Source organism: Scyliorhinus torazame, chromosome 19 (assembly GCF_047496885.1).
Source record: "Scyliorhinus torazame isolate Kashiwa2021f chromosome 19, sScyTor2.1, whole genome shotgun sequence".
Classification (NCBI taxonomy): Eukaryota; Metazoa; Chordata; class Chondrichthyes; order Carcharhiniformes; family Scyliorhinidae; genus Scyliorhinus; species Scyliorhinus torazame.
In genome coordinates this window covers 46,997,479-47,021,791 of record NC_092725.1, presented here as the reverse complement: position 1 = coordinate 47,021,791, position 24,313 = coordinate 46,997,479, and the positions used below count along the sequence as shown (strand labels likewise).

General features: G+C 51.0%; 1 protein-coding gene across 2 annotated transcripts in view; it reads right to left on the bottom strand.

Moving 5' to 3' along the window:
• Nucleotides 1–20,105: 20,105 nt before the first annotated feature.
• The window catches only part of tmem178bb (transmembrane protein 178Bb), a 742,373-nt gene continuing 738,165 nt past the window's right edge, over nt 20,106–24,313 (bottom strand). Inside the window, exon 4 of one of the 2 annotated variants that reach the window (XM_072484241.1) lies at nt 20,106–20,960. In XM_072484241.1, coding sequence (XP_072340342.1) covers nt 20,710–20,960 — 251 coding nt within the window. In that variant the 3' untranslated portion in view covers nt 20,106–20,709. The remainder of the gene's footprint in view (nt 20,961–24,313) is intronic. The other variant, XM_072484242.1, reaches the window with a different exon arrangement.

Genomic DNA, 24,313 nt, shown 5'->3' with positions numbered 1-24,313 from the left:
GGCAGTTGGGGATGGGCAGTTGGGATGGGTAGTTTGGGATGGGTAGTTGGGGATGGGTAGTTGGGGATGGGCAGTTGGGGATGGGCAGTTAGGGATGGGCAGTTGGGGATGGGCAGTTGGGGATGGGTAGTTGGGGATGGGCAGTTGGGGATGGGCAGCTAGGGATGTGCAGCTAACGATGGGTAGTTGGAGGTGAGCAGTTAGGGATGGGCAGTTAGGGATGGACAGTTAGGGATGGGTAGTTGGAGATCGGCAGTTAGGGATGGGCAGTTGGGGATGGGCAGTTGGGGATGGGCAGTTGGGGATGGGTAGTTGCGGATGGGCAGTTGGAAATGGGTAGTTGGGGATGGGCAGTTTGGGATGGGCAGTTAGCGATGGGCAGTTGGGGATGGGTGTTGGGGATGGGCAGTTAGGGATGGGTAGTTGGGGATGGGCACTTGGGGATGGGTAGTTGGTGATGGGCAATTGGGGATGGGTAGTTGGCGATGGGCAGTTGGGGATGGGCACTTGGGGATGGGTAGTTGGTGATGGGCAGTTGGGGATGGGTAGTTGGCGATGGGCAGTTGGGGATGGGCAGTTAGGGATGGGCAGTTAGGGATGGGCAGTTGGGGATGGGCAGTTGGGGATGGGTAGTTGGGGATGGGCAGTTGGGGATGGGTAGTTGGGGATGGGCAGTTGGGGATGGGTAGTTGGGGATGGGCAGTTGGGGATAGGTTGTTAGGGATGGGCAGTTAGGGATGGGCAGTTAGGAATGGGCAGTTGGGGATGGGCAGTTGGAGATGGGTAGTTGGGGATGGGCAGTTTGGGATGGGTAGTTGGGGATGCGCAGTTAGGGATGGGCAGTTGGTGATGGGCAGTTGGGGATGGCAGTTGGGGATGGGCAGTTGGGGATGGGCAGTTGGGGATGGGCAGTTGGGATTGGGCAGCTAGGGATGGGCAGCTAGGGATGGGCAGCTAGGGATGGGCAGTTGGGTATGGGCAGTTGGGGATGGGTAGTTGGGGATGGGCAGTTGGGGATGGGTAGTTGGGGATAGGTAGTTGGGGATGGGCAGTTGGGGATGGGCAGTTGGGGATGGGCAGTTGGGGATGGGCAGTTGGGGATGGGCAGTTAGGGATGGGCAGTTGGGGATGGGTAGTTGGGGATGGGCAGTTGGGGATGGGCAGTTGGAGGTAGGTAGTTGGGGATGGGCAGTTGGGGATGGGCAGTTGGGGATGGGCAGTTAGGGATGCGCAGTTGGGGATGGGCAGTTAGGGATGGGCAGTTAGGGATGGGGAATTGGGGATGGGTAGTTGGGGATGGGCCGTTAGGGATGGGCAGTTGGGGATGGGCAGTTGGGGATGGGCTGTTGGGGATGGGCAGTTGGGATGGGTAGTTTGGGATGGGTAGTTGGGGATGGGTAGTTGGGGATGGGCAGTTGGGGATGGGCAGTTAGGGATGGGCAGTTGGGGATGGGCAGTTGGGGATGGGTAGTTGGGGATGGGCAGTTGGGGATGGGCAGCTAGGGATGTGCAGCTAGCGATGGGTAGTTGGAGGTGAGCAGTTAGGGATGGACAGTTAGGGATGGACAGTTAGGGATGGGTAGTTGGAGATCGGCAGTTAGGGATGGGTAGTTAGGGATGGGCAGTTGGGGATGGGCAGTTGGGGATGGGCAGTTGGGGATGGGCAGTTGGAGATGGGTAGTTGGGGATGAGCAGTTAGGGATGGGCAGTTAGGAATGGGCAGTTAGGGATGGGTAGTTGGGGATGGGCAGTTAGCGATGGGCAGTTAGGGAATTGCAATTAGGGATGGGCAGTTAGGGATACGCAGTTGGGGATGGGCAGTTGGGGATGGGCAGTTAGGAATGGGCAGTTAGGGATGGGCAGTTGGGGATGGGCTGTTGGGGATGGGCAGTTGGGGATGGGGAGTTGGGGATTGGCAGTTGGGGATGGGCTGTTAAGGATGGGCAGTTAGGGATGGATAGTTGAGGATGGGTAGTTGGGGATGGGCAGTTAGGGATAGGCAGCTGGGGATGGGCAGTTGGGGATGGGCAGTTGGTGATGGGCAGTTGGGGATGGGCAGTCGGGGATGGGCAGTTGGGGATGGACAGATAGGGATGGGTAGTTGGGGATGGGCAGTTAGGGATGGGTAGTTAGGGATGGGTAGTTAGGGATGGGCAGTTAGGGATGGGCAGTTGGGGATGGGCAGTTGGGGATGGGCAGTTGGGGATGGGCAGTTGGGGATGGGCAGTTGGGGATGGGTAGTTGGGGATGGGTAGTTGGGGATGGGCACTTGGGGATGGGCAGTTAGGGATGGGTAGTTGGTGATTGGCAGTTGGGGATGGGTAGTTGGTGATGGGCAGTTGGGGATGGGCAGTTGGGGATGGGTAGCTGGAGATGGGTAGTTGGGGATGAGCAGTTAGGGATGGGCAGTTAGGGATGGACAGTTAGGGATGGGTAGTTGGGGATGTGCAGTTAGGGATGGGTAGTTAGGGATGGGCAGTTGGGGATGAGCAGTTAGGGATGGGCAGTTAGGGATGGACAGTTAGGGATCAGTAGTTGGGGATGGGCAGTTAGGGAGGGTAGTTAGGGATGGGCAGTTGGGGATGGGCAGTTGGGGATGGGCAGTTGGAGATGGGTAGTTGGGGATGAGCAGTTGGGGATGGGCAGTTAGGGATGGGCAGTTAGGGATGGGTAGTTGGGGTTGGGCAGTTAGGGATGGGTAGTTGGGGATGGGCAGTTGGGGATGGGTAGTTGGGGATGGGCAGTTGGGGATGGGTAGTTGGGGATGGGTAGTTGGGGATGAGCAGTTAGGGATGGGCAGTTAGGGATGGGCAGTTGGGGATGGGCAGTTGGGGATGGGTAGTTGGTGATGGGCAGTTGGGGATGGGCAGTTGGGGATGGGCAGTTGGGGATGGGCAGTTGGGGATGGACAGTTAGGGATGGGTAGTTGGGAATGGGCAGTTGGGGATGGGCAGTTGGGGATCGGTAGTTGGGGATGGGCAGTTGGGGATGGGTAGTTTGGGATGGGCAGTTGGGGATGGGCAGCTAAGGAATGGCAGTTGGGGATGGGCAGTTGGGGATGGGTAGTTGGGGATGGGCAGTTGGAAATGGGTAGTTGAGGATGGGCAGTTTGGGATGGGCAGTTAGCGATGGGCAGTTGGGGATGGGTGTTGGTGATGGGCAGTTAGGGATGGGTAGTTGGGGATGGGCACTTGGGGATGGGTAGTTGGTGATGGGCAATAGGGGATGGGTAGTTGGCGATGGGCAGTTGGGGATGGGCACTTGGGGATGGGTAGTTGGTGATGGGCAGTTGGGGATGGGTAGTTGGCGATGGGCAGTTGGGGATGGGCAGTTAGGGTCGGGCAGTTAGGGATGGGCAGTTGGGGATGGGCAGTTGGGGATGGGTAGTTGGGGATGGGCAGTTGGGGATGGGCAGTTGGGGATGGGTAGTTGGGGATGGGCAGTTGGGGATGGGTTGTTGGGGATGGGCAGTTGGGGATGGGTTGTTAGGGATGGGCAGTTAGGGATGGGCAGTTAGGGATGGGCAGTTGGGGATGGGCAGTTGGAGATGGGTAGTTGGGGATGGGCAGTTTGGGATGGGTAGTTGGGGATGGGCAGTTGGTGATGGGCAGTTGGTGATGGGCAGTTGGGGATGGGCGGTTGGGGATGGGCAGTTGGGGATGGGCAGTTGGGGATGGGCAGTTGGGATTGGGCAGCTAGGGATGGGCAGCTAGGGATGGGCAGCTAGGGATGGGCAGTTGGGGATGGGCAGTTGGGGATGGGTAGTTGGGGATGGCCAGTTGGGGATGGTTAGTTGGGGATGGGTTGTTGGGGATGGGCAGTTGGGGATGGGCAGTTGGGGATGGGCAGTTGGGGATGGGCAGTTAGGGATGGGCAGTTGGGGATGGGTAGTTGGGGATGGGCAGTTGGGGATGGGCAGTTGGAGGTAGGTAGTTGGGGATGCGCAGTTGGGGATGGGCAGTTGGGGATGGGCAGTTAGGGATGCGCAGTTGGGGATGGGCAGTTAGCGATGGGCAGTTAGGGATGGGGAATTGGGGATGGGTAGTTAGGGATGGGCCGTTAGGGATGGGCAGTTGGGGATGGGCAGTTGGGGATGGGCAGTTGGGGATGGGCAGTTGGGGATGGGCAGTTGGGATGGGTAGTTGGGGATGGTTAGTTGGGGATGGGTAGTTGGGGATGGGCAGTTGGGGATGGGCAGTTAGGGATGGGCAGTTAGGGATGGATAGTTGAGGATGGGTAGTTGGGGATGGGCAGTTAGGGATAGGCAGCTGGGGATGGGCAGTTGGGGATGGGCAGTTGGTGATGGGCAGTTGGGGATGGGCAGTCGGGGATGGGCAGTTGGGGATGGACAGATAGGGATGGGTAGTTGGGGATGGGCAGTTAGGGATGGGTAGTTAGGGATGGGTAGTTAGGGATGGGCAGTTAGGGATGGGCAGTTGGGGATGGGCAGTTGGGGATCGGCAGTTGGGGATGGGCAGTTGGGGATGGGCAGTTGGGGATGGGTAGTTGGGGATGGGTAGTTGGGGATGGGCAGTTGGGGATGGGCAGTTAGGGATGGGCAGTTGGGGATTGGCAGTTGGGGATGGGTAGTTGGTGATGGGCAGTTGGGGATGGGCAGTTGGGGATGGGTAGCTGGAGATGGGTAGTTGGGGATGAGCAGTTAGGGATGTGCAGTTAGGGATGGACAGTTAGGGATGGGTAGTTGGGGATGGGCAGTTAGGGATGGGTAGTTAGGGATGGGCAGTTGGGGATGAGCAGTTAGGGATGGGCAGTTAGGGATGGACAGTTAGGGATCAGTAGTTGGGGATGGGCAGTTAGGGAGGGTAGTTAGGGATGGGCAGTTGGGGATGGGCAGTTGGGGATGGGCAGTTGGAGATGGGTAGTTGGGGATTAGCAGTTGGGGATGGGCAGTTAGGGATGGGCAGTTAGGGATGGGTAGTTGGGGTTGGGCAGTTAGGGATGGGTAGTTGGGGATGGGCAGTTGGGGATGGGTAGTTGGGGATGGGCAGTTGGGGATGGGCAGTTGGGGATGGGCAGTTGGGGATCGGTAGTTGGGGATGGGCAGTTGGGGATGGGTAGTTTGGGATGGGCAGTTGGGGATGGGCAGCTAAGGAATGGCAGTTGGGGATGGGCAGTTGGGGATGGGTAGTTGGGGATGGGCAGTTGGAAATGGGTAGTTGAGGATGGGCAGTTTGGGATGGGCAGTTAGCGATGGGCAGTTGGGGATGGGTGTTGGTGATGGGCAGTTAGGGATGGGTAGTTGGGGATGGGCACTTGGGGATGGGTAGTTGGTGATGGGCAATTGGGGATGGGTAGTTGGCGATGGGCAGTTGGGGATGGGCACTTGGGGATGGGTAGTTGGTGATGGGCAGTTGGGGATGGGTAGTTGGCGATGGGCAGTTGGGGATGGGCAGTTAGGGTCGGGCAGTTAGGGATGGGCAGTTGGGGATGGGCAGTTGGGGATGGGTAGTTGGGGATGGGCAGTTGGGGATGGGCAGTTGGGGATGGGTAGTTGGGGATGGGCAGTTGGGGATGGGTAGTTGGGGATGGGCAGTTGGGGATGGGTTGTTAGGGATGGGCAGTTAGGGATGGGCAGTTAGGGATGGGCAGTTGGGGATGGGCAGTTGGAGATGGGTAGTTGGGGATGGGCAGTTTGGGATGGGTAGTTGGGGATGGGCAGTTAGGGATGGGCAGTTGGTGATGGGCAGTTGGGGATGGGCAGTTGGGGATGGGCAGTTGGGGATGGGCAGTTGGGGATGGGCAGTTGGGATTGGGCAGCTAGGGATGGGCAGCTAGGGATGGGCAGCTAGGGATGGGCAGTTGGGGATGGGCAGTTGGGGATGGGTAGTTGGGGATGGGCAGTTGGGGATGGTTAGTTGGGGATGGGTTGTTGGGGATGGGCAGTTGGGGATGGGCAGTTGGGGATGGGCAGTTGGGGATGGGCAGTTAGGGATGGGCAGTTGGGGATGGGTAGTTGGGGATGGGCAGTTGGGGATGGGCAGTTGGAGGTAGGTAGTTGGGGATGGGCAGTTGGGGATGGGCAGTTGGGGATGGGCAGTTAGGGATGCGCAGTTGGGGATGGGCAGTTAGCGATGGGCAGTTAGGGATGGGGAATTGGGGATGGGTAGTTAGGGATGGGCCGTTAGGGATGGGCAGTTGGGGATGGGCAGTTGGGGATGGGCAGTTGGGGATGGGCAGTTGGGGATGGGCAGTTGGGATGGGTAGTTAGGGATAGGCAGCTGGGGATGGGCAGTTGGGGATGGGCAGTTGGTGATGGGCAGTTGGGGATGGGCAGTCGGGGATGGGCAGTTGGGGATGGACAGATAGGGATGGGTAGTTGGGGATGGGCAGTTAGGGATGGGTAGTTAGGGATGAGTAGTTAGGGATGGGCAGTTAGGGATGGGCAGTTGGGGATGGGCAGTTGGGGATCGGCAGTTGGGGATGGGCAGTTGGGGATGGGCAGTTGGGGATGGGTAGTTGGGGATGGGTAGTTGGGGATGGGCAGTTGGGGATGGGCAGTTAGGGATGGGCAGTTGGGGATTGGCAGTTGGGGATGGGTAGTTGGTGATGGGCAGTTGGGGATGGGCAGTTGGGGATGGGTAGCTGGAGATGGGTAGTTGGGGATGAGCAGTTAGGGATGGGCAGTTAGGGATGGACAGTTAGGGATGGGTAGTTGGGGATGGACAGTTAGGGATGGGTAGTTAGGGATGGGCAGTTGGGGATGAGCAGTTAGGGATGGGCAGTTAGGGATGGACAGTTAGGGTTCAGTAGTTGGGGATGGGCAGTTAGGGAGGGTAGTTAGGGATGGGCAGTTGGGGATGGGCAGTTGGGGATGGGCAGTTGGAGATGGGTAGTTGGGGATGAGCAGTTGGGGATGGGCAGTTAGGGATGGGCAGTTAGGGATGGGTAGTTGGGGTTGGGCAGTTAGGGATGGGTAGTTGGGGATGGGCAGTTGGGGATGGGTAGTTGGGGATGGGCAGTTGGGGATGGGTAGTTGGGGATGGGTAGTTGGGGATGAGCAGTTAGGGATGGGCAGTTAGGGATGGGCAGTTGGGGATGGGCAGTTGGGGATGGGTAGTTGGTGATGGGCAGTTGGGGATGGGCAGTTGGGGATGGGCAGTTGGGGATGGGCAGTTGGGGATGGACAGTTAGGGATGGGTAGTTGGGGATGGGCAGTTGGGGATGGGCAGTTGGGGATCGGTAGTTGGGGATGGGCAGTTGGGGATGGGTAGTTTGGGATGGGCAGTTGGGGATGGGCAGCTAAGGAATGGCAGTTGGGGATGGGCAGTTGGGGATGGGTAGTTGGGGATGGGCAGTTGGAAATGGGTAGTTGGGGATGGGCAGTTTGGGATGGGCAGTTAGCGATGGGCAGTTGGGGATGGGTGTTGGGGATGGGCAGTTAGGGATGGGTAGTTGGGGATGGGCACTTGGGGATGGGTAGTTGGTGATGGGCAATTGGGGATGGGTAGTTGGCGATGGGCAGTTGGGGATGGGCACTTGGGGATGGGTAGTTGGTGATGGGCAGTTGGGGATGGGTAGTTGGCGATGGGCAGTTGGGGATGGGCAGTTAGGGTCGGGCAGTTAGGGATGGGCAGTTGGGGATGGGCAGTTGGGGATGGGTAGTTGGGGACGGGCAGTTGGGGATGGGTAGTTGGGGATGGGCAGTTGGGGATGGGTAGTTGGGGATGGGCAGTTGGGGATGGGTTGTTAGGGATGGGCAGTTAGGGATGGGCAGTTAGGGATGGGCAGTTGGGGATGGGCAGTTGGAGATGGGTAGTTGGGGATGGGCAGTTTGGGATGGGTAGTTGGGGATGGGCAGTTAGGGATGGGCAGTTGGTGATGGGCAGTTGGGGATGGGCAGTTGGGGATGGGCAGTTGGGGATGGGCAGTTGGGGATGGGCAGTTGGGATTGGGCAGCTAGGGATGGGCAGCTAGGGATGGGCAGCTAGGGATGGGCAGTTGGGGATGGGCAGTTGGGGATGGGTAGTTGGGGATGGGCAGTTGGGGATGGTTAGTTGGGGATGGGTTGTTGGGGATGGGCAGTTGGGGATGGGCAGTTGGGGATGGGCAGTTGGGGATGGGCAGTTAGGGATGGGCAGTTGGGGATGGGTAGTTGGGGATGGGCAGTTGGGGATGGGCAGTTGGAGGTAGGTAGTTGGGGATGGGCAGTTGGGGATGGGCAGTTGGGGATGGGCAGTTAGGGATGCGCAGTTGGGGATGGGCAGTTAGCGATGGGCAGTTAGGGATGGGGAATTGGGGATGGGTAGTTGGGGATGGGCCGTTAGGGATGGGCAGTTGGGGATGGGCAGTTGGGGATGGGCAGTTGGGGATGGGCAGTTGGGGATGGGCAGTTGGGATGGGTAGTTGGGGATGGGTAGTTGGGGATGGGTAGTTGGGGATGGGCAGTTGGGGATGGGCAGTTAGGGATGGGCAGTTGGGGATGGGCAGTTGGGGATGGGTAGTTGGGGATGGGCAGTTGGGGATGGGCAGCTAGGGATGTGCAGCTAGCGATGGGTAGTTGGAGGTGAGCAGTTAAGGATGGGCAGTTAGCGATGGACAGTTAGGGATGGGTAGTTGGAGATCGGCAGTTAGGGATGGGTAGCTGGGGATGGGCAGTTGGGGATGGGTAGTTGGGGATGGGCAGTTGGGGATGGGCAGTTGGGGATGGGCAGTTGGGTATGAGCAGTTAGGGAAGGGCAGTTAGGGATGGGCAGTTAGGGATGGGCAGTTAGGGATGGGCAGTTGGGGATGGGCAGTTAGGGATGGGCAGTTGGGGATGGGCAGTTCGGGATGCTGGCTTTGCCAAGCGACACCCACATTCAGTGAAAGATTAAAGAAATTAAAAGCTCTTCTCTGAGTGAGATTCCCAATTAGTGCAGATCATCGGGAGTTGTGTATAATGTGATGTGCCTGGGACTCACAACACACTTTCAATAAATAAAAGACATTTATGTGAAATCTGGCCACACATCTGGGGAAAGAGCAGATCATTTTGAAGTGTAGTCAATATTGTACTTTATTTAACAATACACCCAACAGTCAAAAGCTCATTCCCTCACTACTGGCTTGTTAGGCTGGTTCACGTGTTTGATTCCAGAAGGAGGGATTGAATACCCAATCTCAAGACTAAGAGATGAAATTCTGTCAGCTGAGCTGACATCGTTCATGTTCTTTTTTCTTCACTTCTGACACCTCTCTCAAGTTCATCATGGACGGTAGTCTCAATGAACAGGGTCGCATTCTGTCACGATCAGCTGCGGCTCATTTGGTCGCACTCTTGCCTCTGAAGGTCGAGGGTATTGGTCTCACTGTTAAAGGAAAGATGTAAATGCATTGGAAGCAGTTCAGAGACCTTTTACCAGACTACCAGGAATAGAAGAGTTGTCTTATGAGGAAAGGCGGGACAGGCTAGGCTTATATCCGCTGAAGTTTAGAAGGGTAAGAGGTGACTTGATTGAAACATATTCTGAGGGACTCTCGACAGGATGGATGTGGAGAGGATGTTTCCTCTTGTGGGAGAATCTAGAACTAGAGGGCAATGTTTAAAAATAAGGGGTTGCCTATTTAAGACAGAGATAAGAGAAGTATTTTCTCTCAGAGGACCGTGAGTCTCTTAAAAGACAGTGGGAGCAGAATCTGAATATTTGTGAGGCAGAAGCAGACGGATTCCCGATGAGTAAGGAGGTGATAGGCTCTGGTGGGTCGGCAGCGAAAGACGTGCTTGTTAGGTGAATTGGGCATTCTGAATTCTCCCTCTGTGTACCCGAACAGGCGCCAGATTGTGGCAACTCGGAGATTTTCACAGTAACTTTATTGCAGAGTTAATGTAAGCCTGCTTGTTACAATAATAAAGATTCTTATTATTAGGACACAGGCTACCCTTCGAAAGTACTTAATTGACTATAAAATGTTCTGTGGAATCCTATGCACTCTGGACTTCCTTGAAACCTATTCTTTTATTGTATGTCTTGGAAGAATTATTGTAGCTTAGTTCTAGTAACTATCCTCATTATCATTACAGGAGAATATATGAAATTCCCACTAAAATCTCCAATCACTACAAAAGATGAAAGAATATCCATATTACTTTCAACTACTCACAGGCTAAAATGCTAATTAATATTTATTTAGAGATATAATTATAGATACATAAAGCCTGACGAGATACTAAGCAGTGATGATGATTCTTACATTACACACAGAAAAACACCCCCTGAATTTCATTCAAATTCTTATGGCAAGATTTTAGAACGGCATTTGCACTGACATTATCCATGGAAGGTTCCGTTCTTAGGGAATTCTTTCCACCCCTCTTTTGTTAACTTAAATGGAGGCTAGAATATGGAATAGCAGGAGTAAATTCCTGGACTGTAAGAACGTTTTCCCTCTGAAATCTAGGTCTGCATTCCTTGACCATAGTATCACCCACCAGCTTTGATTGCTTTACATCCTGTCCCAGTCCAAAAGTAGGCTTCATCGTGGATTTAATTGGCATAGTGGATTTAATTGGCAAATTCTTGGCAATTGAGGAGCAAGGAGTCTCCTGCAGCCACTAGTACATTGGCAGGAATATCATTCAAATTAAACAACTGTTTCTCGAAAGCTTTAAAACCTGTTTCTCCAGCTGCTCTGTGTTCTGATACAGTTTAAGGCGCTGCACAGGACCCATATATATGACTTGGGCTCGTATGAGTGGGTTCATCCCCGAGGTAGAGGACAAATGTGAGAAGTGTGCAAGGGGGCCTGCGAATGATGTCCATATATTTTGATCTTGCCCAAAGCTACGGGGATTCTGGACCTCGATCTTCAAGACAGTGTCAGAGATCGTGGAGGTGAGGATGGGGCCGTGTCCGCCGGTGGTGATCTTCAGAGTTTTGGGGCTGCTGGAGCTGCTGGGGCTGAGGAGGGATTTTATGTGAAATGGAGGCTGTTTTGTCTCTATTCAAGGATTTGTTTGTCGCCCGTGAGTAGATGAGTAGGGGGTTTAGGGTATTAGGGTAGGATTGTGATAGTTAAGGGGAGAAAAAGGAGAAAATGGCAAGCTGTTTGAAATTTGGTTGAATGTTTGGAGGACTATGTGATTTGCTGATAGTGTTTAGAATAAAATATATATCATTTAAAAATGGTAACCACCAGGATGTTGATAGTGGGAGACTGATCAATGGTAATACCATTGAATGTCGAGGGATGATGCTTAGATTCTATTTTGTTGGAGATGGCCATAGCCTGACACTTGTGTGACGTGATTACTGCTTGCCACTTGTCAGCCAAGTCTGAATATTGTTCAGGTCTTGCTGCATTTGGACAGGAACTGCTTCAGAAATCACAAATGGTGCTGAACAGTGGGCAACCCCATTTCTGACCTTATAATGGAGTAAAGTGTGATGAATGCAGGAATTTCAGATCTATTGTATTAGAGGTATTTGGTGCAGTAAGGGTTAAAACCCTGGGTGAGTGTGTGTGACTGCCGTAGTCATGTTTTTACAAATTCTGGCTTTGAAGACAGTGAGGCCTTTTGGAGACAGAGGTGAAATTAAAGCATCGTAAAAGCTTGGGTTCAATGACTTTTGTTTATATTAGGAGGGTTCCCTGGGGAATAATGAGATAATTAGAGACATTGTGTTCAGCTAAGCAAGGTAATGTAGTTAAAGGGAGGAGCCAGTGGTTGAAGCAGTTTCTGGATGTTCGGTTCAATTTTGGATCTGCCTGTGAACAGACTAGCTCCTTCTCCCCCAGCAGTTTAGTTAAAAAAAACATTTTGCCTGTGAATAGAAGAAAGGTTTCTGAAAAAGCAAGACCCTGCAAGCTGTTTACTGGGGGATCGCTTTCTCAAAGTGGTTTATTGAAGACAGGAGGGAGGTGGTGGTGCAGTGGTATTGTCACTGGACTAGTAAGCCAGAACCCAGAGTAATGCTCCAGGTTCAAATCCCGCCACTGCAGATGATAAAATTTGAATTTGATAAAAATCTAGAATTAAACGTCTAACGATGATCGTGAAACATTTGTTGATTGTTATAAAAACCATCTGGTTCACTAATGCTCTGCCCTCCTTACCTGGTCTGGCCTACATGTGACTCCAGACCCACAGCAATGATCTTAACTGCCGCCACAAGGGCAATTAGGGATGGGCAATAATTGTTGGCACAGCCTGCAATGTCCACATTCATGAACAAATTTTTTAAAAATGTCTTTGCAGCAAGCATTCCTGAGTGTGCTAATTGTATTTAAAACTGGATTGTGGCCTGAGATGGGTTTTCCTTGAGTGAAGATAAAAATGGATTTAGTGCTTCATTGTTAAACATTGTTTAAGGGGTAATTAGAACATAGAACCGTACAGGACAGTACAGGTCCTTCGGCCCACGATGTTGTGCCGACCATTTATCCTAATCTAAGATCAACCTAACCTACACCTCTGCAATTTACTGCTGTCCATCTGCCTGTCTAAGAGTCGCTTAAATGTCCCTAATGACTCGGACTCCACCACCTCTGCTGGCAGTGCATTCCACACACCCACCACTCTCTGTGTGAAGAACCAACCTCTGACATCTCCCCTATACCTTCCTCCAGTCACCTTAAAATTATGTCCCCTCGTGACAGCCATTTCTGCCCTGGGGAAAAGTCTCTGGCTATCCACTCTATCCATGCCTCTCATCACCTTGTACACCTCTATCAAGTCACCTCTCCCTTCTTCGCTCCAGTGAGAAAAGCCCTAGCTCCCTCAACCTTTCTTCATAAGATATGCCCTCCAGTCCAGGCAGCATCCTGGTAAATCTCCTCTGCACCCTCTTCAAAGCACCCACATCCTTCCTATAATGAGGCGACCAGAATTGGGTGCATTATTCCAAGTGTGGTCTAACCAGGGTTTCATAAAACTGCAGCAAAACCTCGCTGCTCTTCAACTTAATCCCCCTGTTAATGAAAGCCAAGACATCATATGCCTTCTTAACAACCCTATTAACCTGGGTGGCAACTTTGAGGGATCTATGTATGTGGACCCCAAGATCCCTCTGTTCCTCCACATTGCCAAGAATCCTGCCTTTAACCCTATATTCAGCATTCAAATTCGACTTTCCAAAATGAATCACTTCACATTTATCTAGGTTGAACTCCATCTGCCACTTCTCAGGCCAGCTCTGCATCCTGTCAATGTCCTGTTGTAACCTGCAACAGCCCTCAACACTATCTAGAACTCCCCCAACCTTCGTGCCATCGGCAAACTTACTAACCCACCCTTCCACTTCCTCATCCAAGTCATTGATAAAAACCACAAAGAGCAGAGGTCCCAGAACAGATCCCTGCGGGACACCACTGGTCACGGACCTCCAGGCGGAATACTCCTGCATCCACTACCACTCGCTGTCTTTTTTCGGCCAGCCAATTCTGTATCTCGACAGCCAAATTTCCCTGTATCCCATTCCTACTGACTTTCTGAATGAGCCTACCATGGGGAACCTTATCAAATGCCTTACTGAAATCCATATACACCACATCCACTACCCAACCTTCATCAATGTGTCTTTTCACATCTTCAAAGAATTCAATGAGGCTTGTGAGGCATGATCTGCCCCTCACAAAGCCATGCTGACTATGATTGTAGCTATTGTAATTGTAAGCTATTTTCTTGTGTTATGTTAAAGATATTTTAATACTGTGTTTGTAATGAAGTTAGTTTTATATACCGTATCCCTATTTCTTTGTGAAATCACTCCTGGAGCGAAGTATCCTTTCCTCACAGTCTTACGATATTAAAATTTAATATTGGGCTTTCTGTCCAGCATCCTAGCGACTGTTGAGTCTGGTCGGGACGGTAGTAGAAGATCATTGATGAAACAGCTGAAGATGGCCTAGGGCACTACCCTGAGGAACTCCTGCAGTGATGTTGAGCTGATTGACCTCCAGCCACTACAACCACCTTCCTTTGTGCCAGATATCAACATGTGGAGTTTTCTCCCTGATTACCATTAACTCCAGTTTGCCAGGGCTCCTTGATGCCATGCTTGGGTCAAATGCTGCCTTGATGTCAAGGGCAGTGACTCTCACCTCAGCTCTGACATTGTGGACAAGACAGCTGGACAGGCCCTCCTCCACTTACTCTCCTCCACTTCCTCTCCCTCTCCTCCTCTTCCCTTCCACTCCTCCTCATTGTCCATGTTTGAACCAATGCTGTATGTAACTAAATCAGGAGCTGAGTGACCCTGGCGAAACCCAAACTGGAAGTGAGTGGCCATCTGACGCTTGATTTGCCATGCTGGGTGGGGGAGGGGGAGAGGGCGAGCCAGTAGACCACTCACTTTCTGTTCTGTTTCCCTCACCCTTCCTTCTGAAGGCCATGGTTTCAGTGCCCATTTCCGTACTGTTTTCGCGTGCCAACTGAACAAAGGAGAAACCATTGGATCACCCCATCGCTGTTACAATCTTCCTCACTCTTTTTAAATTGGCCTTCTCCATCAAGACGCCCTGCTTGTCTTCCTGCTGTGGTGCTCCTTTGAGCAGATAGATTGCACAGTGGGTGCTTCAGTTCTCGATGTTACTTGCAGCCTCTTGCTGAAGGATATCTACTTGAAAAGAGGAGATGGGACTAATAGGATCCAAAAGGCAGGGTGGGCCAATTGGCCACCTTCTATGCTGTATGATTCCATGATTGTTCAGACCAAAGATCAGGTTCCAAAAGAGCCTTCCAAACTGTAAAGGAGAGTGCCAATTGCTGGAATAAAATGTGTTGGTCAGCTCTCAGAAGCAAGGCTTCAGGAGATACATTGTCGAGTTATTAAGTCTATAGGATGGAAACAGACTTTTTGAATCAACTCTTTATTCTCCGTATGAACCTCCTCCCATTCCTCTTCAATCTAACCCCATCAGTATATCCATCTACTCCTTTCTCTTAAGCACATGAAGGAGTGTGCTCAACCAGCTTCCCATCAAATGGATCTATCAATCACTTCAACTGCACCCTATGTTAGAGTTCTCATTGCTTAATGAGTAAATACATTTCTACTGAATCTGCTGATTGAACAGCAGACTTTCATTCAGAGAAGGTGGGATGCTGCAGCAAAGGGAAAATAAACGTTTTGATTGTAGGTGAGGTGTTGGACATGTGGTTCTGTGCGGCGATCCACAAGCTCATGCTCTCATTGGATGAGATTTTGTGCTCCCCCTAAAAGTTAAAAATAAGGGTCCAAAAATGTTGCGTGCTCCGAGAATGTGTCACTCGGGATAAAATGGTCTTGAATAATCATGAGCTAATCAGAGGGAGCCAGGATGGGGCAATTCATGCCTGATGAATCTTGTTGCATTTTTCTGAGAAGGCTGTTAATTAATTAATTAAATGGGTGTTCCCTGTGTCAATTTCCAGAAGGTTCCACACAAAATATTACTGCCAAAAAGGAGTCCGGACGAAGGCAGCTTTTGAATGGGACTGGATCGCGGATGACACAACACTTGGAAGTACTGTAGACTGTGAGGAGGACAGTGCAGAACAAGTTAGGTGGATTGGCCACGCTAGAATGCCTCTTACGGTGGGGTTGCAGGAATAGGATGGGGGATTGGCCCTATGTAGGGCGGTCTTTCAAAGGGTCTGTGCACTCAATGGGCCAAATGGCCTCCGTCTGCACTGTAGGGATCCTATGAACTTCGAAAGGTCATTGACAAGATGGTGGAGTGGTCAGATAGGGGGCAAATGAAGTTCAATGTGGAGAAGGGTGAGGTGCTTCATTTTGTAGGAAGAAGATGGAGAGACAATATAAAATAAGGGGTAAAATTTGAAGATGGGTGCATGAGGAGAGGGGTCTGGGTGTCGATGTGCATAGGCCATTGAAGGAGGCAGGACAGGTGGAGAAGGCAGTTAATAAAAATATAGGGCACGATCCAATGGCCGCACTGCATCAGAAAAGCAGCTTGCCACAGCGCAGCGTGGCTGATGAAAGCCACCTACATGATCTCGCGTGGCTCCTACATGATCTCGCGAGATGCTGCGATGTAAATCCCACCCATTGTGGACAGGATCACTTTTTGGCAAACCTGCATAATTAGAGCAAGCAGCTAGTTTCACTTTAATGTGCAGATTTGCCTTGGGGACCTCGGGTGAGCGCCGATCAGCACTGGTCCCCAGACAAGACGGAATTGCACTTTTGGGGGTCTCCCAGCGGATCATATGCCTTCAGCTGCCTTCCCTTTGAGCTGACTGGTGCCATGACACTGCTGGTGCCACCTTGGCACCCTGGCAGTGCCAGCCCAGCACCTTATCAGTGCCACCTGGGTGCCAGCTTGGCACTGGTATTGCCAGCTGACATGGGCACTGCAGGTTGGCACTGCCGAGGTGCCAGGCTGGTATTTTTTGCATGCGTGCGATTGGGCCAGGGTTGCCTGTTGTGGGATGGGGACCCTCCCTTAGTGCGTTATGGTGGGTGGCAGGCCAGGGAACATTTCAGGGGCCACGGAGATCAGGACGCCATTGAAAATTGCACTGACTTGAATTGTGGCGGAGGCAGGTTCAATCTAGGCATTCAAGAGGGTATTAGATGATTAGCTGAATAGAAACAATGCAGGGGTTTAGGGGAAAAGGTAGAGGAATGGCACTAAGTCATGATGCTTGTTTGGAAAGCTGTTGCAGACACAATGGGCCAAATGGCCTCCTTCTGTGGCGTAACAATTCTGAAATTCCGGATGGAAGGCAGGAAGCAGAGAATTGGGATAAAGTGTTCCCAAAATGTATTAATGCCTCGGATGAAGGGTTAGAGAGTCTGGCAGATGACACTTTATTTAAGCAGCAGAATAAGTACAGTTGGGGAGCAGGACATTGCAGAACGATATGGATTAAGTGAGGGGAACAAAACTATGACATTTTGAGTTTAATCTTGCAGTGTGAGGTCATCCACTTTGGAGTAAGGAAGATAAGTTTGAGTATTCTCTAAGTGATGAGAAAGGTAGATGAGCAGCGACATTTGGATGTACAAGTACAGAAATCATTTTGGACAGGTACAAAGAAAAGTGCAAAAAGTCTTTTGGAATGTTGACCGTTAACTCAAGAGGACTGAAGTAGAAAGGGGAGGAAATTAGCCCTCAGTTGTATAGAGTCTTGGCCATATCCCGTCTGAAGTAAAAACCAAAGTGCTGGAAAAAAACTCAGAAGACCTGGCAGCGTCTGTGAATTGAGAGAGTTAATGGGCGGGATTCTCCGTTCCTGCCGGCAGCTCACCCTCAGTGGCTTTGGATGGCATCAATGGAAAATCCCATTAGCAAGCGGCAGGAGTTGAGAATCCCGTTGCCAGCGAATGGCACGGCCAAATTCACCGCCCTCGCTAGCAGTGGGAGCTGGGTGGACTCGCAACAGAAAATCCCGGCCAATATTTTGAGTCCCACGTGAGTCTTCTGATATGCTGTGTCCAGTTTTAGGACAGCACACCAGACAGGATTTATTGGGCGTGGAAAGGTTCATAATGACACTGGAGCAAAAAGGTTTAAATTATGACTAGAGTGTTCATAATTGTGGCTTGTTTCCCCTTAAGTTTAGATGACTGAAAGAGTAAGCTTATAGAGATAGATAAAAAGATTTGGTGTAGATACAAATAATGTATTTCCTCTGGCAGAGGGAATCAGGAACAGGGGCCAATGATGAGTGGAATCAGGAAGCACTTCACCACATAAATGCTATTGATCGGGCACGTTCTCCCCCTCGAGAGCTGTGGATGCTAGGTGAACTGGAATCACCAAGACTGAGATTCAGTGAGCTTTGTTCGTTATGGATCAAAGGAGAATAAATTGAGTTGAGGTATAGGTCAATCATGATCTAATCAAACGGTCTGTGACCCAGATGAGGAGACAAAAATGGTTGCCTGGCGTACCTGAAGTAATTTGTGATGTGTTGGCCATTCCTTTTACCTCCAGTAGAAAACATTAAGCACCTGAGAGTTGTTGTAAGACAGATGTGGTACACATGAATACATACACCTCTGGAGCAAAGCTTGAGACTTTTCAGCTTTCGAACGTCAGTGGTTGGGTATGCAAGTGTGTTCATTGGTCAGACGATGCCTCAGTTCCTGGTTGGATAACTAGTTTTTCCTTGGCGCACTCTTCCTTTATGACCCTCCTTAAAAGCAACCTCTTTGTCACCCTTCCTAACATATTGGCCGTAATTCTCTGGTCGTTGGGATTATCTTTTCCCGCTGGCAGTGCACCCCTGCACTGACGAACAGCGCGCTGGAGAGATGCACGCGGCTGGAGGACCAGACAATCCCAGCACTGGCGAACTGCGCACTGGAGAGATGCAGATGCTGGAGGACCAGAGAATCCCATCCGACTCTTTCACTTGGTGTTTGATTTCATTCCTGTGAATAACCTTTGAACATTTTCCTACTTATGAGGTGCTATATTCAACATGTAAAATTCTTAAGAGGGCTTAATAAGATCGATGCTATGAAGTTGCTTCCTCTCTGAGCCTAGAACCAGCTCTAGAACCAGTCTCAGATGGAAATGATTGGCAATATAGGGCAATGAGGAGAAATGTCACCATCCAGAGGGCTGTGAAGCTTTTTATTCCAATATTCATTCATGGAATATGGACATTCCTAGCTAGACCAGTATTAATTGCCCACCTTTTAAAAAAATAAATTTAGTGTACCCAATTAATTTTTTCCAATTAAGGGGCCATTTAGCATGGCCAATCACCCATTCCTGCACATCTTTGGGTTGTGGGGGCGAAACCCACGCAGACACGGGGAGAATGTGCAATCTCCACACGGACAGTGACCCAGAGCCGGGATCGAACCTGGGACCTCGGCGCCGTGAGGCAGCAGTGCTAACCACTGCGCCAACATGCTGTCCCTTAATTGCCCACTCCTAATTGCCCTTGACAAGGCAGCGATGAGCTACCTCCCTGAACCGCTGTAGTCCATGTGTTGTAGATACACCCACGGTGCTGTGAGGGAGGGAGTTCCTGGATTTGGACCCAGCGACAGTGAAGTTTGGACTTCTCTAGCCCAGTGAGCTGTGACTGTTCAAACAATGAGTCTGTTCAAGACTGAAATGAATAGGTTTTTGAATAAGGGAATCAAATAATGTGGTGATGGGGTAGGAGAGTGAAGCTGAAATCAGGAATCAGCCATGGTCTTATGGTGGAGCAGGCTTGAGGGGCTGAATGGCCTATTGCTCCTTTCATTGCTTATGTTCATATATCGAAAGCAATGGGCAGACCCAAGTGTTCCCTCAACGTCATTGGCATCATTTTAGTCCAGTACTTTGGCAGAGGAAATATGGAAGATACAACATTAGCATAAGTGAAACGATGTTTTATTACTGCTTTATGTTTCACAGTTTTATATTTCAGGTAAATATCTTTATCTACAGTGTTTCAAAGTTAACACAATTGTAGTTCGGCATTCTAATCCATAGAATCCCTACAGTGCGGAAAGAGGCCATTCGGCCCATTGGGTCTGCACCAAACATCTGAAAGAGCACCCTACCTAGGCCTCCCCCCCCCACCCTATCCCCGTAGCCCTTCTTAACTTATACCCCTTTGGACACTAAGGGGCAATTTGACATAGCCAATCCACCTAACCTGCACATCTTTGGACTGTGGGAGGAAACCGGAGCACCCGGAGGAAACCCACGCAGACACGGGGAGAACGTGCAAACTCCACACAAACAGTCACCCAAGGCTGGCATCGACCCGGGACCCAGGCGCTGTGAGGCAGCAGTGCTAACCACTGTGCCACCGTGCCGCCCTCAATGTCATTCTATAATCCATGAACTTTCCAGATCCCAATGCTTGGTCCCAAGCATTCCAGACTGGAGATGTGACAGTGTATTCTGAAAGGGTAAAATGTTTAGACACGGAGAAGATGGTTCCACTTTTAAACACATGAAACAGAAAGGAATTGAAGGACGTGTTAATAGGATTAGATGTGATAAAGTGACAGGAGACTTCTGCGGAGCATAATCACCAGCTCAGACCTGTCATTGTACATATTCCAGATTAAATTAAAATTCAACTGCATGATAAAATGAGGGCCTTATCTTGCCCAGTCCAACACTGTCAAACTGGACAAGGGACCAGAGCTTTGCTGGTCACTGTGAGCTAAATCCACACCCAAACATCACTTCCAAACAACTGGGAGATAGGGAAAAGTTTAATTCAAATACAGTGCTCAGACCAAAGAACATTACCAAATGTTACCAAGGCAGAACTCAGCCCCTGTTCAAATTCAGTTTCCAATACACTTTATTTCCACATGGAAGAAAATAAATTACAGGTTGACAAGGTACACCGATCATAAAACACGCACGCACACATACACACACATACATACATACACGCACACACACAAGTTTAGTATGAAAATGATCTGTGAAAATAATTCCAACACACAGAGTTCTGGGTTTTAATGAAAGAGATTTCTGTACACTACAGCAAGTAAAGTGGGGACATAGCAACCATGATGAACTTGACTAATCAAACTTATTCATCAGCACAACCAGGATGTCAGAGTGTTGATCATCTCAATTGAATGAAACAGTATAGATACAGCATATACATAAAGTTCCTCTTCATTGAACGAAATAAGACTAACATATAAGTCAAGAATTATACATCGCTCCGGGTTCGCTGTCAGATAATGTCCAGCTTGTGCCATCAAAGGTCCGTCAAGCCAGGCACCGGTTGAGCAAGACCCTTTTGCCTGGTCAAGTTCTGGTCTTGGCCACACCCCTAAGCCTTTAGCAGACTGTCCCGTTTTCTGGCCTGGTTTTAGGGTAGCTCGTCCTGGGGATGGTTTGGACCGAAGGTGCCAGCGTGCAGAAGAATCCAGCGATGAGCGTCAGCCCGAGACCGCCCCAGGCACAGAACATGGACCAGCCGTAGCCGTGGCTGATGTCGTCGGGCAGGCCGTACAGGTATCTGGGGTATCGGGAGAGTTCAAAATTAATTCCAGCGACACAGGTGCACAGTGAAATGATGCAAAACGTTCCTGCAGAAAACAGACAGGAATATTTGGTTAAAACCACATTTTAATTTCATGAATGTTCAGAAAGAAATGCAATGCAGCAACAGAACTTTCTCGAAACGGGTCACTTTGTGTTGAGCATTGACCTGGCACAGCAATAATTAATTCAAAGGTTTCCATTGAATGGTCCCAGCCAAATTGTAATCACTATCTTGTTGAGCTGTCGTGTATTTCTAGGTTTCTATTTTACTCCCCACTCCACAGCCCCTCCTCCTTCATAGTTTCATAGAATTTACAGAGCAGGAGGCTGCCATTCGACCCATTGAGTCTGCACCGGCTCTTGGAAAGAGCACCCTGCTTAACCCCACTCTCCACCCTATGCCCATAACCCTGCAACCCCAACTACCCTAAGGGCAATTTTAGCATGGCCAATCCACCTAACCTGCACATCGTTGGACTGTGGGAGGAAACCGGAGCACCTGGAGGAAACCCACGCAGACTCCTGAAATCTTTCCTCTTTGGAAAGCAGGGAATGAGGGTTAAGGGGTGGGTTGGGAGAGAGGCAGGGGCCCAGCTCAGCTCATCTGAGATACCGTTAGCCCAGTGAGAAGGCAGTAAATTCATGAGAGGGTATCGCAGGACAATAGAAACACGCAAACATACAAACACATGAACTAGGAGCAGGACTAGGCCACTCGGCCCCTCGAGCCTGCTCCGCCATTCAATAAGATCACGGCTGGTCTGATTGTAAACTCAACCACACATTCCTGCCGACCCCTGATAACCTTTCACCTCCTTGTTAATCAAGAATCCATCTAGCTCTGCCTGGATATTATTCAAAGATTCTGTTTCCGCTGCCTACTGAGGAAGAGAATTCCAAAGGCACACGACCCTCTGAGGGAAAATATTTTTCCTCATCTTTGCCTTAAATGGGTGACCTCTTATTTTTAAACAGTGACCCCAAGTTCTAGAATCTCCCACAATAGGAAACGTCCTCTCCACGTCCACCCTGTTAATATTCCCCTGGCCTGTCCATCATTTCCTCATAAGACAACCCGCCTATTCCAGGTATCAGTCTGGTAAACCTTCTCGGAGCTGCTACCGACACATTAACATCCTTCCTTAAATAAGGTGACCAATACTGTACATGGAAAATGGCTTCCCTGCTCTTGGCCGGAATTCTCCGGCCATTGGGATTCACTTTTCCCGCTGACAGTGCATCCCCGCCCGTGGGTTTCCCGATGACATGGGATGGTTTCAATGGGAACGCCGCGTGGCCGAGAAACACGCGGTTGGGGGCCCAGAGAATACAGTCCCTCATAACCAGCTTATTCAACGATGGGCGACTGAGCTTCTGTAGGAACCCGTGACATTTCCTCTCCATTAATCAAATCAGGTACAACCGCTGTGTCAATTCACTGCTTCCCAGTAGCTATCCTTTATTATGAGAGGAATTGAATGTAAAACTTCATAAGGATATATCTTTGGCCAGATTTTCCGTGGCATGACGATCACAGCTAGATTACCATTCCACTTGTTTTCACTTCCCCAGGTCAGGAGCTGCACATTTCCCGCCCAATATTCCAAATCGGAATGTGCAACCCCATAGCTCTGTACTCTTCCCAGTGCAGGACAGCAGCATCTGGGGAGGACGGCCACAGCACTAGCTGTCGTAAAGTGTGTAAATTTAGAGCTCCAAGCCACTTTGAGTGTGTAAGGTCAGCGGATGAGGGTCAGGGATGCATTGGGGAGGGCATAGCAGGAGGGCCGTCAGGGGGTTTAGTGGGATAGTTGAGGGACAGGAGGGCAGTCAGGGCTTGGGGAGTTTGAGGGGGTTGGGAGGATAGCTGGGGGTGGGAGTTAGTCGACGTTTGGGAAGGTAGTCAGGGTGGGGGAGGGGTGGGTAGCTGGGAAGTAGGAGGGCAGGTTGGAGTTAGTCAGAGGCTCCAGTGATGGCGGGGCGGGGCAGGGGGGGGGGGGAGCTAGACTGGGGGTGGGGTTTAGTTGGGGGTATTGTTTGTTTGGGGAGGTGGGTGTGCAGTTGGGTGGTCCAGTGAGGTGTCACAGGGGAGGAGGAGGGGGGGGGGACATAATTACCCACGAGTTAGAAGTGGTTTTAATCCTTCTAAACTGTTCCTGGATAACTATTCTGCTCAGGGAGTGGGAACCATCCAAAGTGTCTGATTTGAATCGGCATATCGGATAGTTCCCATTGCAGAATAATTGCCTGTCGGAAGTTTAAACTTCCTGGGCTATTCCTCTGCAGTCCTTGTGTGGGGACGTTCGGGGTGGGGGTTGGGTTGCCCGTGCCCCCGGTGCATTTTCTGGGGAAGCTCCGGGGATACTGCCCCCCCCCCCCACGGGATTGGAGGTTCTGGGCCTGGTACCTTTGTTCAGGATATTGTGATAAAAGAAGCTGACTCAGGACCACTGCTTTACAGTGTTTTTGTAACCAGTCCCACTGAGCATGTTGACATGTACTATCCTGACTCTAATATCTCGGCATCTCTGAAGACATTGATGCTAAGCTCCACTTTTATGAAACAACATGTGTACAACCGATTTTCATCGCGCTGCAGTGAAGATCCATTGCCGATGCAGCGTGCCGCTAACATTCTGCAAGGGATGCCTTCAGAACATTCCAGAAATCCCCTCACCAAAGGACCATGGGTGGAAACTAGAATAAGGATGATACTTGCTTCAGAACTAGCAATTGTCATGCAACATGAACATTTTTTATGCGTACAAGGGCTCACCAAGGTAGGAGGCCATCTTGTACTGACATCTGCTCGTGTGCAGTCAACAGCCTCGATTTGGGTCGTGATTTTTTCTAAAAATTTAGAGTACCCAATTATTTTTGTCCAATTAAGGGGCAATTTAGTGTGCCCAATCCACCTACCCTGCACATCTTTTTGGGGGTGAGGCCCACGCAGACATGGTGAGAATGTGCAAACTCCACACGGCCAGTGACCTGATGCAGGTATTGAACCCGGGTCCTCAGCGCCATAGGCAGCAGTGCTAACCACTGTGCCACCGTTCCATCCTTTAATGGCCTTGCTGTGCCTGGCGACAATCTGTGCGAGCCGATTAGACCGTGGGAGCAGCATAAATCGGGAGAAATCAGTGAGAAATAAAGGGCGGGATTCTCCACTCCCACGCCGAAGTGGCCGCGCCGTCGTGAACGCCGTCGAGGTTCACGACGACGCGGAACGGCCCCGGTCCCGACCGATTCAGGCCCTGACAATGGGCCAGTATCGGGGCCGCGTCATCTACCCGCGCCAGGCCTTGTCGCCCGCGTAAAAGCAGCGCCGCATAGATGATGCGGCTGGCGCCGCATAACGGACGTCATCCGCGCATGCGTGGTTGCCGTCCTCTCT